Below are 20,972 nucleotides of genomic sequence, written 5' to 3' on the forward strand. Positions count from 1 at the left end.
TTTCTCTGAGTTGCAGACCCTTCCTGTTACCGGGGGATCAATATGAATCTTAGTGGCAGTTCTTCAGGTACAAACAAGCTCCATCATCCCTTCAATTTCTTGGCTGTATTTGTATTGAAAATACTGTATGTGCACACTTTCTGGTAGAGGCCCACACTGACCAGGCACGTGTCCCCTGCCCCCAGGTAAACTGTCATTTGGGAGCAGCCAGTGTCACGCTCAACACAAGGCCATTTCTGAAAGCATTTGAGCTCCAGACACACAGAAGACCGTGTTCTCTGATGGACAGAGTTCAGCTGTAGATGAGATGTATGCAAAAGGTACAGTGCAATTCCAGCAAACCATGAACGGTAAAGACCCAAAGTTTCAGAGGGGAATTTATTGTATGGGAGCATATCCAATATCTCTTGTCAACCATTCATGAGAATAATCAAAAAATAGAAGCATTTTAAATGACAAAATATAGTTACATATAGTACAGATTTTTATCTTGCATTGAAGCAGAGCAGTAAGAAAATGCTCGTTTGTGTTTTCACAGTTAGTTGGCATTGCTTCTCAATGTTAAAGCTTCAGCAACTCTCATCTTCCAGTCTGAGCCCCCAGTGAGTAGTTTCACCAGGTGGCCGTATTCACAAGCGTGCATGTCCTCTGCATTTTGATACCCTTTGCACTAGATGTAGTGGACGTGCTTGATCCATCTGGGAACCGCTTGCATTTTCAGAGGTACCGAACACGCTTGAAATGAAGCATCCTTGCTGCAACGGAAAAGACTTCTCTACCAGAACATGATTTTAGGCCCAATTCAGAAACACATCTGTGCTTAAACCCTATTTGGTCCAAAGGACTCTGAATTTATCCTTTAAGACCACCTCTACTCATTCTGTCCCTCCTAAGCATTGCACAATGGTACGAAGTGTTAAAACAGTATTTGGTCGCACCTGGAAGTTGCTCGCAACACTGCAAAGGATTTGAACATTCTTCAGCAGTCCATTTACTCAAAGCATTCACTGCATGCACGTATTCCCGTATATACTGCACACATACACCCAGCCACCCCACAAGATTATTGCAATAATTCCTTGCTGGTAGAACAGCTCATATACCAAGTTTCAGTTCTTTAGCTTTCTATAAACATGAAAAACAAAAGAAATCAACAAAAAAAAAAAAAAAACCCAGCTGAAGAGCGAGCTCAAACAGCTTTCAATCAGTCACTATATTGGCATTGAAAGCTTTATTTTGAAAACTTTAAGCAGCAATACTGAATAAATAGAGTGATTGTTTTGTCATCTCCATACAACTGATGGCCTTCATCCAAAACATTAAAATACTGTAGCAAACAAACATGCATGTTTCAATGTTCAGTAAAAAAAAAAAAAGAGAAGTGTAATATAAAGTAACACTTTGACACTTATCAATTTTGATACAGTACAGACCACTAAGGATTTTTTCCTGGAAAAAAATATCTGAATACAGTTTTGGTATTTACACGGATCATTAAGGCCCAATTCACTCAAGTTAATGCACATCAGGAATTTATATGCTTCAAGATAACCCACTAAAAATTATGAGATCTGTTTTTTGTTCATACTCATATGATCCCAGTTCACTAAAATATACTCTTCAAGCTAAAAAGAAGGCAATTATTGCCCCAAGAGGAGACTAACTTCACTAAAAGATCTTTTCCCTCTTACCTCACATTGAAAGCACGTTTGCATATTGCTAATGCTAGTGGTAGTTCTCTTGCTGAAGAACTTCCTTCCAGCTTGCTAGGGTTTATAAAAACAAGTAATCACAAAGCTAACATAGCATTTTCAGAAGCAATTCAGGCACTTGGGAACCTAAGTCCCACGGAAGTATAATGGGAGGCAGGTTCCTAGCTCACTTTTCAAAGTGGGATTTGCATTTCTCCGTTGCTTGGGCACCCAGAACGTTTACCTCGGCATTTACCCTACTGGCTCGTCAGTCAGTCACTCCCCCTTCCCCCAACAACATAGCATCGCCACCAAAAATAAACTGTGTCCTCGTGGATTGCAGAGGTAACAGTTGATTTCCATTAGTAATAAACTTCAGGAGTTCTCCATATAAATTCCCTGTGCACTGGAACAGTGCTTGCGTATTCAACTATTTAACGCAAACAAAACTAATTATCATGCTGGCCAGTACATAATCTGGCACTCGTTAGAATGAGTATGTGTAACTACTCTTCTGCTAATGCCCCATGAGGAGGTTTGAAACACTTCTGGAAATGAATTTTTCTACATTTCTGAAAAAAGAGTGAGGTTCTGTAATCGACCACAAGCAAAACTCTCAGCGCCGTAACGTGAGGCAATTTTATAACCGTAACACATTGTTCGATTCACATTTGATGTGATGGCATGCCGTTCCTTTTTGGTTTATTTACAGACAGGGTGAAAGTGCTACAAAACTTTAACCTGGCTGAAATTCAATAAGCAACAGGAATACGGAGGGAGGGAGCTGCAGATTTGTCGCCGTCTCACAAATGGCAGGTTCAGACACAAAAGCCTCTCCTTTGCACAGCTGTAAACATTTTCTAGACCACCCCAACATACGCTAAAGCCCTGAAAAGGAGGGTCCCCGTGGTGATGCTGCGGCTATCTTGGAGACAGCTCTAGGCTGGCACTCCAGTCAAACAGCTGATGCAATCAGCTGATGCCTTTCTTTTATTTTTTACTTTTTAACTTAAATGGGAAAACCCTTCCTTGGTTCTGTGAGGAAACCATAACTCAAGCCCTCCAAAGCTGCTCTTCCTCTTCTTCTCAATCCCTTTCCTCCTCCCTCTAACTTCAGGAATAACCTCACAGAGAAAGAGGGTGATTTTTATGCCCCAAGAGCTCAGTTCAGCTCAAACTGGTATCTGTGGGGGATGGGCCAGTCACCTGAAGTCTGACAAAAAACATGAAGTAAGTCATATGTATGCTCATCTACCTTAAACTTCCTCATCTCAGTATGAGGCTAAGATTGCAACAGGCTTTTCCTTGTGTTTCCCCCCGTTCCTATGCAGCATAATTTGGGCCAGACTTTGCAAGGTGCTGAGTGCCTCAGCTCTCTAGTGTCAAGAGGAGGTGCTGAAGATGCAAGATATTCACTGGAGAAGGACTTTTTCCTGTAAATTGAACCCAGAATGTAAGGCATATATGCTCAAGTACCTTGGACAGATATTGTCCTGAAACTATGTATATTTTACTTTTTTTTTAATATATATATCTATATATCTATATACACATTCTCTTTTCAATACAAAGTTATGGGCACAGTAAACATGAGCACAGAATTGTGATAAACTAACAGTAAAATTGTGAGCACTGCGAAGGTTCCTTGGGTAGGAACATCTCATTTTCCAGCTCACTCACAAGGGAAAAAGAAGACCTGATAATTTAAACAGTAAAAATTCAGAGTCCATTTGGAAAGGTTCTTTAGATGTTCACAGCCTCATCTGTTGCTGTTAGTCTAAGTACAGCAGCGTTTTTAGAATATATGATGCCATTAATAAGTGGAAAATAAAAAATGCATTGACCACTCAAGAGTCCTTCATCCTCTACTATATCTGATAAAGCTCCTGTTTGTCGGTAAGACCAGGAAGCTCCTTTTCTTTAAAAAAAAAAAGAAAGAAAAAAAAGAAAAAAGGGAAAAAAAAAGGGAAATTGAAATTAACATTTATCTGCACACCAGCAAATCAACACAAGAGGATGCTAGGAGTTCAACATTTTCAATGGCTAAAAAGCTTGGAGCTTCCTACCAGTGGTAAAATCCTGACCCTACCAAAGATACTGGGAGTTTTGTCATTTTGCCACTGACTGAACTCTATGGTTCCTCTTTGTTTTTGTGCTCTGGGGACCTAAATATTAACTACACCTGTGACAGCACTGTGACACCCTCTCACTCACGTCACGGTGACCTCAAATGTGTGGATGATGGTTTGAGCTGCTGTTAGAACAGGAAATCCAAATGCAACCGGGTAAGGCCCATCCATTCTCCATCTCATCCATGAGGCTGTAGCCTCCTAATGTATATCAGGTGTCCCACCAATGCCAATAACTTACTCTACAAACTTGGTATGCATGCTGTCAATCCAATTTCAAGACCCACACCCAACATGCTACTTGGTGGCCATTTTGTCTAAACCTCACTTTGACTGCGTTACATTAACATGTTACTTCTCTGTTAGTTTGGTGTTTGTTTCGTTTTTGTAAAAAAAAAACAAAACAAAAAAAAACAACACCTACCAGATGTTTTAATTTTCTGTTTGCAATACTTCATGTTCTGTAAATGACTGAGCAGAAGTATGTTTTCAGAGGGGTTGGAGTCTACCATCTTACAGGGTGGACCTGGGGGACCTGGTATGAAATTGGCCTAGCTCCACTCCAGTCAGCAGAAGTTCTGCTATCAACCTCACAGGACTCTGCCAGGCCTCTTCCCTCCACAAAACCTGGGTGAACTCTGGAAGGCTGGGAGAGGGTGCTCATTTGTGTTGTTTTGTTTTGTTCCCCTCCTACAGCATGATTACTGCAAAACAAGAACACTGTAATGGCTATTGGCAGAAATAAAGTACAAAATCACACACAGTGAAAGCCTCTTACTCTCTTTTGGTAAGATATACGAAGACAACTTCTTACATTGTTCTTTTCTCAAAAGGCATATACAATGTGGCAAAATATTTCAAATATACATTCTATATAATAAAATATCATCTAACTAGTGCATCCTCAATCGTATACTGGAAATATTCTTACCAAGCTAAGGTTTAAATTCCATCAGTCTTTTGAACACTAGGTGCTTTGCTCAAGGCAGATTCAACAGCAAGTAAATCCCACAAACTCACTTTTCCAACTTTAAAAGGTAGCAACCGATGGAACATGACAAATGACCCACAACAGAAACGAACCAAGTCAGTGGTGAGAAACCATTTTAGAGGTTCAGCACACAACTCCCCGCATTGCAAGTTGTTGCACTCGATCAAATGGTGGATGTCTGAACATGCACGTTAAAGTCACCTTGTCAGACTGATGTACAACCAGACATGATTATTCACAAGTTAAAAAATAAAAAATATAAAAGGTCAACATTCACACGTCCATTGATTAAAAGGAATAAATTAAACCTCAGATCAGTTGCATACATGGTTTCCTTCACCCTCAGTCTTTTATTTATGCCTATACATGGAATAATACTTTCCCAAATGCTTCTGAAGTGGCAAAAAACCTCCATTTGGTTTTGCGCTCTAGGTGTGTGACAGCAACTGCACCACTGCCAATTCTGAATCGAGACAGTCCCTCTGTCTCTTCAGCTTCAGTGCACAAGGTATGGCTCCAAGTAGTGTGGTGGAGGAAGAAGACAAAAAATAGGGTGGCTTAACAAAAGAAAAAGAAAAAACTTTTTCCGTTGATCATTGGCAGAACAAAAGAGAAGTGTATCTTGTCCAGGGTACCTTGCTAGGTCCTCTCCTAGAGGTATACAGTGTCATACATAAATGCCCTCCGGGTTAAAACCAGACGACAGGGGATTCTGCAGAATCCGAAGGTTACTGGGGAGCTGCCTCGATGATGCAGGGCGCTTCAGTGACCCCGACTGAAATGTCGGCTCTGCACAAGAAAGAGGGCAGTTAGAAAAGTCATCACCAAAGGTAATGTCACAGAACACCTCCCTTCCTGCTCACTGGCAGAGTTAGTGCAGCTTAGAAGAACAAAAATAGTTCTACATACAAGAAATAATTCAAATGCCTCAATTGGAAGCGATGAGATCTGAGATGCACACTCCCTGCTCATTTCAAAACAGAGAGCTACTCAGGATCATTACTCTCCCACGAGGAACACACGCATAGAGACATGCAATGCGTTCATGCAGTAGTGTGCAGAAAGAACTTGTACCTATATATAACTCCAAGCTTTCTGCCCACTGAAATGACAAACTTCACACTCTTCAAATACTGATGTTTAAGGCCTGGTTACCCTGTCTTCCCTCCCCACCTCCCTACCCTATGCATTTGGTTTGAAAGTTGATGGCTGAAAAAAATGCTGCAACAAAGGTGTCCATGCAAGTAGATCAGGGAATAAAATGTAACCATGGAACAAAACATAACACAGCAGAGGCTGAGGGACAGCAACGAAGTTTCTGCTTGTGCCACAGTGAGAGAGAAGTTACTAATACACTGCTTTATTTATAGCCTGCTAACCCGTTGGGATTAAGAGAAATATTTGACACCATACTCTCAGTATTTCGCTAGCTTCTTCGCTAGCACAGCATTCACTTGATGTGCAAATGCTGGTGTTAATGCAGCGGGTACACATACTGCTATCCCCTCCTCCCTCCCACGCAAACCATTCTGGGTACTGCACCTCTCTCGAGCTCCACAGGTGGGGCCTCCACTTCAACAGGGTCTGCTGGCAGCACTGTGACCTTCGTTCCTGTTTGCTGGATGAACTGTTGGAGGTTGACCTGTCGCAGCTCCTTTGTCAGTTGCTCTAGTTCTTGTTCCCTGTCCTGCAAGGAAAGAGAAAACATCTGCTGAGCAGAAGCAGGCATAAAACAGCACTTAAGGACTCTATTTGGAACTGGGCAAAATGCTGCTCCCCCTTTCAATGAGGAAATGTCTTATTTTTTAAATCAAATGCAAACGAAAGAGTTGAAAGGTATTTTACTCTTGTAATTTAGAAGGCAAGTCATCACTCACTATTAGTAAGTTACTGGTGGTCTATTTTCACTGACTTTGGAATGAGCAGTTCTACCTCCGCCAGAAGTGTCAGGCATGACTTGGGCAGCTCATTTAGTTCTTCTGTTCCCAAAAGAGTATTTCCTTTCGCTTCCTGTTATTTGCATTTTCTACCTAGAGTCTAAATTCTTATGGATAGAGCTGTCCCACTCTGCATGTGTTTTGTATGCTGAGGTGCAATGCAGGCTAGTTCACCAACCCTCCACAAGTACAAAAGATGAACATTTAGGAGCCTTCTCCATGTTCTGTGACTCTGACATGAATACAGTACCTACAGCTCCAACAGATGATAGAATGACAGCCTTGGAATATCATTTTTCTCCACCTCCTCAGCTGTCTGCCAGCAAGGCTCCTCAACAGACAGGAGGGGCTCTGCCTATTTGGCCCCACAAGCAATGGGTGAGCTACCCAGGCAGCACATCCATGGGCACTTCCATTTTGTGAGTGTCCCTACGTTCTCGTTTTGGTGAGACATGGAGGGTGAGTCAACCTTCCCCTCCTTAATTATCTTGCATAAGCGGAGGTTGATGCGAACTCACAAGAACAGGGGAGGCACAGTTCTGTGGATCTTTTGTATGAACAGTCCCAGATAGCACACCTCTTATTCATACGAGAAACTATTCCTCTGTTCTCAACTCTATCACATCATTTTGGGAGCTATTTTATTTTGAAGCTGATCTTCCAGACCACTGCACTTTCAGCTCTAGAACAAGTCTGAAAGACCTGAACTTGCAGAAACCTGCCTGAGAAAGTAAAACCCTCATCTGTGGAAAAAAAAAATGAAGCAAGAGTTTGAACTTAAGCACAGCCTCAGTAGGAGTTACTGAGGATGTCTATTGGATGGGCAGTGCCTAGTCCTACCCTGCACAGTGAAGTGAAATCCAGGGTTAAACCGGATCCCCAAAGTCACAGTTTCTCCCTCACCTCTCCGCTAGCAGCTGGATCTCCATTTATATTTATTACTTCATGCTCTATTCAGTTGCAAGAGACATGGTTAACTTTTGCAAGGAAGCAGAGACTGGATTCTCTTGTGTGACATGCCGCAGCTGCTTGAGGCAGAGAGAAAATGAAATCCTGACTACCAGCAAGTCAGACAGGAGAAGGGAGATGCTGTTCTTTAAAACAACAGCCCTGACAGGCAGCAGCTATCTTAACTCTACATCCATTTACCCAGATGCTGCTTTTAAACTGTTCTTTTTAATTCACTACCTTTGGAAGCAGAAAGACCCAGAAAGAATCAAAACTGCAGTCCCAGAAGAGGTGTGATGGTGCTGATTCCCCTGAAATTTAACTGTACGAGGCACCCAGCTGCCAAGAGCCAGGACCTAAATCCTTAAGACATCTGACCCCAGACCAACAGCTGTTGAAGACAAATGTGAGTTTGGCTGAGAGCGCTAGGGTCCTGCTTAGCATCTGCAGTACAACCTTCCTCTGCCAGCCCTGCATGTGCTATTGTTAGTGCAGCAGATATTTTTGAGCATTAAATCCCAGACCCGTGGCAGAGCAGCACTCCCTCTACGCAGGGCAAAGGGCCAGATGTACTGCCACGGATGTGACCACGCTGCCCTCAGTGAGCCCAACTGATATTAGCACTGGTGTTTCTCCGTCACGCTCTGCTGCACGGCAGAGATATACTCTGAATGATATCTCAGAAATCAGCGGGCAGCCAGCGAGTGGTGGCAAACTAAAGCTGTAACTGATGGGAAAGAAATGGAGCCTGCACAGGAATACGGAGAGGCTGCGTGCAATAGGTGCAATTCTAATTACCTGCTCTTCGAGAGAAATCTGAAGAGCAATCTGAAAGTGGGAGGAACATTTTCTTCCTTTTATTCAAGTTCACCACTGTGAGTTTCTTATACTTTTTTGGTCACCTCCAAACTTCATTACAATTACATCTTTGACTGTTCTTTAACTATGTTTAATAAGGTTGCTCTTACCTGTAACCGCTTGGTAGCTTGGCCCAGAGATCTCTCCACAGCTTTGATGCCATTTTCCAACCTCAGACTCTGCTGGCCCTGAATATCGATTTCACCTTTCACCTTCTCGATCTTTTCTTTGACCTCTTCCTCGTTGACTTGGGATTCCTGCACCTCCCGGTGCAACTTCTCTGCCTCGAGGCCACTCTCCATGTTGTGGATCTGGGACATGTAGTCCTTCAGCTTGCCCTCGCACTCCAGGATGCGCTGCCTCATCTCCTGCAGCTGCTCCTTCAGCTGCTTCTCATTCTCCTGCTCGATCTGCAGCTCGTTTTCCCAGAACTCCTCCTCTTCGATCTCCACTTCATTTCTCTTGATCTTCTGCTCCAGCTTGAGGATCTCCTCCTCCAGGCTGGCGTTGTACTTCTGCTCCCAGTACCGGATCTCGGCCTCGTTGGACTCCAGCTGCTTCTCAATGCACTGCAGCTTCTCCGTCTGGAGGTGAATCAGTTTCTTCAGCTCGTCCGCCGTGGTTTTGCAGTTGTTGAGCACCTTCTGCTTGAACTCGGACTCCTTACTTTTCCCAAAGATGTCCATCAGCCCTTTGGCCCCTCCGGTGAAGGTCAGGGACTTCCTCTTGGGTTCCCTCCTCTTCATGGCCTTGTCGTTCTGTGGCCGCAGCTTGGCCAGTGGCGGCAGGCTCTGCCGGTACAACGTCCTCTCGGGGATGCGAGCCACGCTGTCCGAGGTGGGTCGCTCGCTCAGGGAAGGCCCGGTTCGGCGCAGGATGAGCTGCACGTCGCTGGCGTATTGCCCCCACTTGTTGAGCGACACGATGGGGTTCTCGTGCGGTGCCAGGTGCCGCTCGGTGTCCCGCCACTTCTCGATCAGCGTGTAGCGCCCGGTGCGCCCTAAGGGACAAAAAAACAGCCGTCACCGAGCGCCAGGGGGCGCCGCTGGATAAGGCCGAGCCCCGGCCTTATCCAGAGCTCGGATAAGGCAAGAAAAGCCAACCGGTTTTAAAGCCTGCGTTATCCCGATAGACTTCTCAGCGGTTCCGCCATTACCACGAACCTTAAAAACATCGGTATCTATTTTAATGCTATACATACGTCCGCTTCCGTGACTCATCACTATTTAAGTGGTAATTTACATCAGCAAATAAGCCCTTAAAATGAGAGTCATTTGTGCAGCTGTGAGGTGGGGGAGATGGGCTGCTTCGGCTGCTGGGCGTGCAGGAGACCTCAGCGGCTGAATCCACCCACTTAGGAGTGAGGGCTTCAAGAGTGCATGAAGGTTTAACAGATAGAAGTCAGCAAAACACAGCAAGCAGCAGAAAAACTGCATCCAACCCCATAGCGCCTTATAAACACACGATCCCAAGTAAGTAATGGGGAAAATCAAAGTTGTTCAGCATAGTAACGCACTTGACCAACGCTCAGGAATAGGCTGAAAAGTTGACTGCAATAGTGTACTTCAAAAACAAGTTCACTATGCCAGGATACAAACTCAAGAGATTTTTGCTGGCCCACAGCACTGTTCATTGATCCACGAAGACTTACAGTGTGCAGCAGGCAGCGGTGTTGTTAGAAGAAGAACAAAGGCAGTGCTGCTCACCACAGCACGCTAACAATAAAATCCAGGAGAAGAAAAACGAAGTAAAAGCACACTACGGAACCCAGGACAAAGGTTGTTATTTTACCACTCTATTTTGTTAAGCTTAAAAGCTTTCAGCTTTCATCTTGTAATGATGGTAATGCTACTAATGCTGCTGTGTCAGAGGCAGCCAGGTTCAAAGAAGTCTTAAAATTGTAAACAGGAGTACCACTCATGGAGTGATCAGCATGCGAGCTCTATTCACTGTGCTATTAAATGCATTACTTAAAAGAAACAGGAGGAAAAAAGAGAAGGGGGAAGGGAATAAAGCTAACAATTTCAGCCTGAAATGAAATAAAGAATTAAGCAAAGCGCTTGCCAAGAACTTTCCAATTTAGATTAAGGTTCCAAATCAACATGCGGTCCTAAATAATGAACTCGGTGCTCAAGAGCCACATAAAGGAAAGTATTTTGTACAAATAATATTTACGCAGTTCAGCAGCCACACCTGGAGTGCAGCACCAGTCTAAAACAAAGCTGTCCTGGGCTGAGATCATTACCTAAGATTACTGCATCCAGGCTATTTATGACGCGGCTCAACAATACCTGCACACCCACAGCTGTGACGTTCGCTTGCATTAGAGGAGATTCATTCACAAATTAAAGGGCGAGTGAGCTGATTCAAAACTAATGACAGCACATTTAATAGCACAGACATCCTTATAACAAACTGCTGTTTGTGATGTGCTACCACTGACAAGGAGAGTGCAGGCTGCTCTGATGGCTGGCAAAGAACAGCTCAATGCCCACGTGTTGCTGCTTCTCATTTGTTGTCCAAACACCCTCTGAACTAACTTGTGCTTATCCAGCACCCTGCAGAACTCAGTCCTTCACTCACACAGATCTTACATTAAAAAATGAACTTGTTTTATACGAGCAATCTCTGAAGTCCATTGAAGCTGTATATTTAACACATTTTATTCCATGCGGTTCATGAAATATCTTCAGGTACAGTTAGATAAGCAGTGAAACAATCAATTCAAGGAGCTGCCAAAGCACTAAGTACGTGCCTCATTAGTGGATCTTTCACTTTAGAAAACACTTTTTTTTCCTTCACCAGAACAACAGATTATTTCAAGCCATTGTACCAATGAGGATGGTACAGAAAACTCAGCCCAGTCAGCTGTATTTTGTGCTTTCCTCCATTCGTTAGCCCCTTCATTCGGCCAGCTCCTTCTCCTGAATGTCCTGAGCCACTCCGCTGAGCCTGCCATGAACTATATAGCATTAACACCTCAATAAAAGCATCAAGAATTCATGTCTGCTATGCAATACTGTGGCTTGCAAGCTATAACTTTAATATGTCTATACATACATTCAGCACCCTGCATCTGCACACAGGTTTAGTTAACAGGTTACGTTTACGCCTAAAGCGACTCAAATCACACACTCCTACCTCAGGTTAATACAGAAATACCTTCAAAACAACCTTTTTATTTCAAAAGGGAGAAAGAGGTCAAAAGAGGAAATGTGGAGTCTGGAACTCTGAGTGATCCTGTGCACAGTGGTTTGAATGCAGCTCTTCCCAGTGCTAATGGCCATCACTTGCTCAGTGAGACATCCAAGAGCCCCCTGCAGCCAGGATCCTGGGTCAGCCGCTGCTCCTTTGCAGTCAAACATTGAGGATCTGAACGCTCACCATGAGCCCAAGAGATGCAGTCTTACTTTGGGATGGAGCTAATTTGGTAATTTAAACACAGTTTCCATTAAAATGAACTGTGATTAAGGTAATGAAATACAGGAAAAATGTAATTGAGCAATTTTTTTTTTCTTTAGACTCTCAAGGGGTAGACATTTTAATTACACACCATAAAGATAGTAGGACACATAACTATTATTCACTTAAGGCATCTCTATAGACTTTGGTATTTTGCAGCTGTAAGAGTACACGAGTGATCTTTCTGCTGCCAAAAATCAAAATGAAATTAAAAGGGAAGTAGCGGTTGCAGTATTTCTCATGCACCACTTCTGGCAGGACTCTAACTTGAGTGGCCATCAATACTGCTTTTCAGGACAGAAATGATTCATCCCTTTTCTTTGTCCCATAGTGCACGATGCTCTGCACGCAAAGCATTTCAGGGACAGGCACTATACTGTTAAATACAATCACAGAATCATTAGGGTTGGAAAATACCACTAAGATCATGAAGTCCAACCATCAATCCATAACCACTGTCCTCACTAAGCCACATCCCTCAGTGCCACATCCACACATTTCCTGAACACCTCCAGAGATGGTGACTTCTCCACATCCACGGGCAGCCTGCTCTAATGCCTCACCACTCTTTCTGAGAAGAAATTAGTCCTTATGTCCAACCTAGATGTCTGGCACAACTTAACGCCATTACCTCTTATCCTATTACTGTTACCAAGGAGGAGAGACTGGCCCCAACCTCACCACAACCTCCTTAGACGGAGCTGCAGAGATCTCTGCTCAGCCTCCTCCTCTGCACACCCTTTACCAGTTCCCAGTTCCCAGTTCCCTCCAGATCCCTCACCAGTTTCACTGCCCTTCTCTGGACACATTCCAGGGCCTCAATGTCTTTCTTGCAGTGAGGAGCCCAAAACTGAACACAGTACTTGAGATGTGACCTCACCAGAGCTGAGTACAGGGGGACGATCACCTCCCTGCTCCTGCTGGCTGTACTACTTCTGATACAGGCCAGGATGCTGCTGGCCTTCTTAGCCACCTGGGCACACTGCTGGCTCACGTTCAGCTGGTGTTTGTACGCAGGTAGCACTGTACACCACACATAGAGTTGTGAGAGTTTTTCAGTTGGGCCATAAGAGTTTATTTCAAGCACTAAGTTCTTTACATTTTTCATTTCTGGTTTCATGGCCAAGACTTAGAGCACTGAACCAGGTGAATCTCTTTGTTGGTGCAAGAAAGGTGGTGAGATGAGCAGCTATCTAGATGGGGGAAGCCCTCCTTCCTACGGCATGGGCCGGAGTGGGCCTAGGAATGGCTCTGCTCTCAAAGGCCCTGCAGCTACTCCCAACCAGGCACCGTGATGCCAGAAGGAGCTCTACCAGACATACTCCTGGCTGCCAGCTTCTTGGGGGTCACACCCACAGGTAGCCCCTGCCCCAGGCAGGATGCTGTCTTCCTAAACAAGGTAATGTACAGAAAGAAAAATTGTTCATAGGTAAAATCTTGTAAGCGCTCTTAACATGTGAAACACTTACGAGGAAATGCTCTGCCTTACCAAAGATGAGGAAATGCTCTGCCTTACCAAAGGGGCAAAAGCTCCTGAATCTTTAACAGTGCCAATAGAAAAGTAATTGCTGTCAATTTTAGTAAACTCAACACGATTTCAGCTCAGCATCTCTCAGATATGAAACTGACATTTCATTCATTATTGTTCCCTCAGAACTCATAAATACCCAAGTATGATTAAAATGGAGATTGCAGAGTTTGCGTTACTCCCATTTCTTAACTCATATCATATTTTGCATTTATAGCTATCCATACCTTGGAAGCCAATGAAAATCAAAGCAGTGCCAGAAAAAACATACCCACAGGAAGAGATAGGCTCAAATCTAATGACTGCAAGGGCGGTCTGTTTGGTTCACCCAGGCCAGCTGTGCTGGCAATGTGTTTACATGTCCTTATCAGGCCTGAAGCCATGGGTTTTTTTTACTATTAACCTTCCTCTTCAAAGAGATATACCAGCTTTGATTGCAACCTGAGAAAACAAAGCACTTGCAGTGCATCCTTTCAGCTGCCTTTCATCCAAACAGTCTGCAGTAATACCCCCACATCAGACTCATTGCCTAAATAGGTAAAGCAATTCAGGGCCGAGCTGGGGAAGCAGCCCAGCAGCAAGACACAGCAAGGCAGATAAAGCAGTCCAGGTCTCAGCCAGGCATGTCGCTTTCCACAGACAGACCCCATCAACAGAGGTGGCAGAAAAACATCCCACCGAGCCACCCAGCCTTTGGGCACTGCTATTTTAACTAGAAAACCCTAAGGTTTCTATGATTGAACCATGAGATCCCTGCTGCATGCAGCTATTTAGTGTTTCCTATTACCCCTCTATCACTACTTGAAACAGCAGAGAATGAAATGCTGGGGTCCAAAATAACCCACGTTTATTCTCATGATTAGTCTGATGTTTGAAAACTTTAATGCGCACACAATAAATACTGTCCCCATTTTCAAATCCACCTCAGCCTCACTGCTGTAAATCAGTTTAACCTCAGATTCTCTTCTCTCCAAGTGTCTGACAGCCAATGCTGGCACCTGCTGGAGCAGAAATTATTTGGAAGAAGGGATGAATGTGAAAGCAGACGACACTGCAGCAGCGTGACTTTTCCAGACGCAGCTCTGGCTGAGCCCTACACTGCCGTAACGCACATCGAACACAGCATGAACTAATCTGCACTCTATTTTCAACAACTCACGCCATTCATCTTTGAGGGAAAACACTCAACTGCACCAAAACCCCAAAAGCTGCCAGCTGCATTTGTTTAGTTTTGAGGAGAGACATATGTACTTCTTGTTCAGTGAAGCTCTGCTCTTATTCTCCTGATATTGTGTGATAGCCTGAAAACCAAAACCCACAGTGCTACTCAAAGCAACTCTGCCATCTTTTTTTAAATTATTTTGCACTGAAAATTATGAGGACAGAAAACAAAACTGCTCTCCGGTTAGATATTCAAGCTTCACTCCTCCATTCTTTCTAGGGACCAAACATCATTTTGGCTACAGGAGGCACACTCCAGTCTCCCAGGGAGAAGGAAATGATAAGAAACACCATAAGAAAGCATCACAGAACTGGAACTGGAAGATCACTGCTCCTGAAGAAAAAGAACACGTGCATTTGTGACTATTTATCATCCCACTCCTTCGGGACATTTTTATTACTAAGATCTGAACCAGCAAAAGCTGCTGCTGTTAAACTATGTTTGCTTACATCACCAGCCAACACTAGCTCACAGTTTCACTGGAAGCACAGGAAAAACAGGCAGAGTTTGCTATCAAATGCATGTTTTTACAGTAGATAGTGGTGGATATGATAAGAAAGTACCTAGCTCATCTCTCCTGGCAAAAGTACTTCTTAAACAAAACTCATGACTCTCCATTTTGTGTGCTGTGGTACATACACTTCTATATTCTGGAGAGGGCTTTGTTCCTCACGGGGGAATGATCTTTCCTCTTGTTTTATAAGGTCAAATTTTCATCTCACTTCATAATTTGAAAGCAATTTAACTTTAAAAAAATACAGCGGTCCTGGATAAAAGTCATGAAGGTTAATACTGAGTGAGTGCTCTTTGAGATAGCACTGGGAGGTGATTTCATTCTCTGGAAACTCGAAACTTTACAGTCCTATGTCTTGCTTGAACAGAATTCCAGAGCACCTCCCTTCAGCCAAGGCATTTCTAGTACCTACATTTGAGACACTGTAGTATCCAAAACTACATCTGATTGCTGTTATTCTCTTCTTCATTAAAATATATATGAAATAGATACACAGCTTTGCTGAGATCACAAAGAGACAGTTCTCTCTGATAAATTTTTTGTTAGAGTTTTGTTATTTTGTTAGAGTTAGGGTACTGTGGTTAGGCTGCTGTTGGAGTCAATGATCTTTGAGGTCTTTTCCAACCTAAGTGATTCTATGATTCTTTGATAATTTTTTATTTTATTTTTTTTTAATTAAAATGAGATTTAACCTTTAGCTTCAAGAAAAATGGAAATTCAAAAACTAATTTGTACAGAGATTTGGAGTAAAATTATTTGCTGTTCTTCAGTGATAAAGAGAAGGACAGACGGGAAAGAAGATTGTAACACAGGAAGCAGCAACATGAACTGTATCCATCAACCTCAACGAAGAAGCATACAGCATTTCCACTGAAAAAAAATAATAGAGACAGATACCAATTTGTAAGGAAAAGGTCAAGGAGCACTACACAGGCAAATTAAGTGACCGAACTCCTATAAGCTGCCAAAGGATTAGGCTACACTTTGGCTAAGGGACAGGATCTCGTACAAGGGGGCACAGCTCTGCATGAGTTGCTACATTTGTTCATCTAAAACGTCCTGTATTTGCATCCCCCCATAACCTCTCTGCCAAAAAAAAAAAAAAAAAAAAAAAAAAAAAAGCAATCAAGCAAACAAAAACTCTCTTACTATGAGGGAAATCCAAAGCCAGGCACTGTTTCCCGGAGAGGTAGTGGAATTGCCATTTGCCATCCTTGGCCATACTCAAAACACAACTGTACAGGATCCTGGGCAACCCGCTCTGCGTGACCCTGCTTTGGGCAGTGGGAAGGACCAGACGATCAGAGGTATCTTTATAACACTAATCATTCTGTGATACACGTTTTTTCCATTTCCCTATTTTTAAAATACATTGTAAAGGTTTATTTTTCTAATTTCTAGAATGGAGCCAGATTTAGTTTGTCCACAAGAAGCAGCTGTTTTCAAAGAGTACTGACAAGTACCTCTGTTTTGTTCTTTATTCAGTGGGTATGGCTGTAAAATAAGCTAATTTGTAGATATTTCTAATCTGCACTTCAACACAAATAACGTAACTCTTATAGTTCATATTCCAGGTTCAGTGGAGAAGGCTGTACTTCTGGAGGGGTGGCGGGGGGCTGTATTGTTTAATCAAGAACTTAGGAAAATCTTGTAAGAAAGCAAAAGGAGCATCTGAAAAACTCTGCAGACAGACCAACAGACAAAATAATACTGGGACTTACTGAGCTATGCGACTGATGAAGGAGCCAGACTGCAAAGTGGAAAATAAGATCAGAGCCAACCAAGGAGGAAGCCAACTGAGGCTGGCTACTTTCCACCATCAAATGTCAGGTGGGAGCTAACAGGATACATTTTAATAGCTTCCCATCCAAATCTGAGTGACAATTATTCCTGGTAAGCTGGTACGTAAAGCCAAGTCAAAGGAGCAGACATATGGTTGCTTTTCTGATGAATGGCCTGACAGGAGGGTTGGGAAAACCCTATCTGCCAAAGACACAGAGGTGTAATTTATATCGGTGTTTAACGTCCAAGCAGCCCCACTGAGAAGCTGGAGCACAGTCACTCTAGGTGTTTTCTAGAGAGGATATTTGTCTCATAAAAGAGTTTCCAAGTTGTATGACCTTGGATTGTCTTAATTTGGCACTGGCTGAAATTGAATTTTATCTCCACACACAGAGTCGCGTGCCCCAAGTGACATGTTACAGGAAAGGAAGTCTGCTGAATTGACAAAAACTGTGTCAGTTTCCAAGATGGATGGAGTCTTTTCAGAATTCAGGCCAATAACTTAAGATGGAGAAGAAAAACAAAGAAGTAACATGGGGAAGCATGAGAGAACAGTCTAGAATTGGAAGGCTGACATTCTTCATTCTGGGGGAGGAGGAAAAGGAAACGGGATGGAAGAGGTACAGAAAAAAAGTCAAAGAACTGGAAAGACAAAAGTCTGCCACAAGCACAGCTTTCATTTTTAAAAATAAATAGTACTTCTTAATCATCAATACAAAATAATCACGCATAACTGTCATTAAAAAGGCAGAAAATAAGACATGGAAAGAAGCAATTCGTAAACCTACTGGCATCAAATGAAAGTCTGCAACTAATACAAACAGTAAAAGCATTCTTAAAGCTTCCATTGGATACATGATTTTGGAGACATTGCACCTCTTGACACGTTTTAAGTAAAACTTTTAAAGATATTTGCTACATTCAGATACGCAGGCTAGCATTGCGTTCAATCTCCGCAAGATACAAAATACACAAAGGTGAGTCTTCTGTTGTATCAGATCAAAATATATGAAAACGATGATCAGAAGTACGCATCTAAGTAAGCAAACATCACAGAAATTCAGACAAACCGACTTCATGCTTATAAGTAGAATAGCTAGTTGATATTCATGGCTCTAAGTTGTTTTTCTTAGGTAATTATTTAGCAACTGAGTCAGACTGCTAATATCACCTTGAAACAATCTCTGGAGTACTGAAAAATGTGAAGGGTAGCCCTTGAATTACTGATTTAATTTTAGGTAACATGTAGGTTTTATGAGTAACTTGAAATAGTACGTAAAGCTGATGACAAAATTCTAGCAAAGCATGAGATCCAGCACAGGAAACATGGAAGGAATGAGGCTGATGCTTATTCAACATGCTCTCAGCCACCAATAAAGATCTGAGAAGACTGAAGACAGAACTAACAAATCTCTTCTTTCTCACACTGGAGCTTGAAAGATGGTTGTTTCATTGTTTTTGTACAAACTCTTCAGTAAATAGCTAACACTGAACAGACCTCACCTTACCCTTTCATTAGGAGGGAGTCACATGGAGTATGGTACAAAGGGGATGAATCTATTGAAGCACATATTTTACTCATCTATGCTATGCCCAATATAGCTACGAATCCCTTACAAAGAGCATAATTTCAATTAACATCACTAGCTTGTGAAAGAACTAATTGTTCTGCACTGCTTTTTATATCCTTGGTATTCAAAACACTGACAGTTCAGCACTTTCCTTAGTCCAGGCTATATTTACAATGACAAACAGCAGCATGTAATAATTCACAGAACAAACATGTGCTGTAAGGAAGTGCATGGCTTTCAAGGCATTTCTTTTCTTTTTTCTAACCTCTCCAGTGGGTTAAATATTAAAAATAAAAAGCTGCAAGTTTATGGTGCCTTCTAAGACACTATGAGGTTATCCCACTGTGCTCTGCAATTTCATGCTCCTCTGGGACTCAGTGCACCCCCACCTGCCCTCAGATCAGCTTCATAAAAAAGCTTCAGTCAAACCTGAGGTATCCAGCTGACAGAGGTACTTACCAATAGCCTGGGCAAGGGCTATTACAACTTCCTGACATGTTGTGACTTCGGTGACTCCACAGACAATTCTCTGCACTCCATCCACCCATACTTTGAGCTCCATGGTTCACCAGATCATCCAAGAGCCATGAATGCAACCCAGTCAAGTCATGCTTGCAGCTACAGCACCGATAATGCAGCGGTCTTTTCTCAGGAGCTAGAAGAGAGGGAAAAAAAACAAGCAAACTGATGCTTATCAAGAGGCAATACTAGCTTATAAAGTGAATAAATTCACGTTAGCATCTATTGGGTAGAAGAGGAACACAGTCTCTAATCTCATTTCCTTAACCTAGTAACAGAGAACCAGCATCTCATGCTTTGGTGATCTCTACCCATGATGTTCTGTTAGGCTAATCAGAAGTTTAATCACAGTTTGTTTCCTAAGATTTTAAATTACTACAAAAGGAGCACCAATGGAAAGAGCATCAAATGAACATCTCCAAAGTAAACCCATCACAGTGTCCAGTAAACAGTGCCCCCATCCTTTCTATATTGCCTTGATGCCTCACAGGACCAGTTAGAGATGCCTTCAGTGCCAGGGTGCAATTCCTAGCAGGTGGTGGCACAGCAAAACACAGGGGAAACATTTTTAATTACAGCTGTCCTTGAGAGTCCAACCTTGCTCTCCATACAGAAGCAGCTGAAATTTTCTGGCACCAGCATGCAGCACCAATGCAGGAAATTCAGGAAGGAAAGCAAGAAGAAAAGGATCGCTTCTTTCTCTCTCCAGAACAAGGAAGTACAGTGGGAAAAACGTTGCCTAAGTGCTTCCACCTCTGCCAGCCTGGTGCTGGTTCTGTTAAGATAGACAGTGGCTCAAACGTTATCCTAGGTTTTCCTTCTGCTTTTCTTCTACATTAACAGATCCACAGGATCATGGCTCACAGCAGTTTCTAGCTAGAACCACTGAGTTTCAAAACTTTCAGAGTAACAACTCCAAGTAGGACGATCTGCTAAAAATAAACAAAACCCTCCCAAATGAAAAATAGCAATTAAAATAAATAAAAAGACATCAACACCAGTGACGTTTTAAAGAAAACTAAAGAGATTGCTGGGTTATTTAAGCAGGTGGAGTAAAAATAAGCAATGATAATGAAGAAAAGGATGCTCATGCAATCAGGTCATCCCCCACATGGATAAAATGAAATGAAGATAAATAATATTTTTGAAGAGTTAGGTACCAGAGAAATGGACTACACAGGAATAGAATACAAGAAATTGGAAAGTTGTTTGCAGGCCATTAATGAAAATGAGCACGCAAGGGTTACACAGTGAAAATGGAATCTGATGATGCTGATGGATTTAACAGGGTCGCACCTGGAGGCAAACACTTAACCCAGGTCATTCTGCAGTCTAATCAGAACTGCTTTCTCCTGATGAAGTCGACATCTCTTTCTGCATGAAAACGATGCGCTGTGCAGCCCCCCAAGCCACAACAGGAAGCTTATTTCCCTTCTACAGCCACCCCCTGCTCTCAGCTGCTGGCCACATTGTTGCATTGTCCAGAAGCCCTCCTGATCGTCCTCTGACAAGCTGTGACATTCAGCAGCCACACACCTCAAAGCACGACAAGTTTTAGTGCAGAAGCACTAAACTGTGCTGTAAAGCAGATCCAGCAGCGCACCAAAATCCCTGTCCAGAATTACTCAGAAAACAAAAGAAACAGAAGTCTAAGTGTTTAGGCCAGATTTCAAAGATGATTGTGTAATTCATCAATGAAAATGTGATAACTTTTAAGACTAGCAGTGCATACAGAAGTTCATTCTTCTGAGATCTTGGTAAGCACCTGAAAAAACCCAAACGGGTCAAGAGTTTAAATAAACATTTTCCCACCCAGAGTG

At 42.8% G+C, this 20,972-nt stretch overlaps 1 protein-coding gene across 3 annotated transcripts in view; it reads right to left on the bottom strand.

Moving 5' to 3' along the window:
* Positions 1-364: 364 nt before the first annotated feature.
* Positions 365-20,972, bottom strand: part of RASSF8 (Ras association domain family member 8) — a 77,160-nt gene continuing 56,552 nt past the window's right edge. For all 3 annotated transcript variants that reach the window (XM_085541764.1, XM_015869035.3, XM_015869044.3), the window contains 4 exons: positions 19,093-19,288; positions 8,665-9,554; positions 6,354-6,498; positions 365-5,600 (listed from right to left, as the gene is read on the bottom strand). In XM_085541764.1, coding sequence (XP_085397890.1) covers positions 5,479-5,600; positions 6,354-6,498; positions 8,665-9,554; positions 19,093-19,195 — 1,260 coding nt within the window. In that variant the 5' untranslated portion in view covers positions 19,196-19,288 and the 3' untranslated portion in view covers positions 365-5,478. The remainder of the gene's footprint in view (positions 5,601-6,353; positions 6,499-8,664; positions 9,555-19,092; positions 19,289-20,972) is intronic.

Source organism: Coturnix japonica, chromosome 1, assembly GCF_054131305.1.
Source record: "Coturnix japonica strain WE chromosome 1, WE-NBRP24, whole genome shotgun sequence".
Lineage (NCBI taxonomy): Eukaryota > Metazoa > Chordata > Aves > Galliformes > Phasianidae > Coturnix > Coturnix japonica.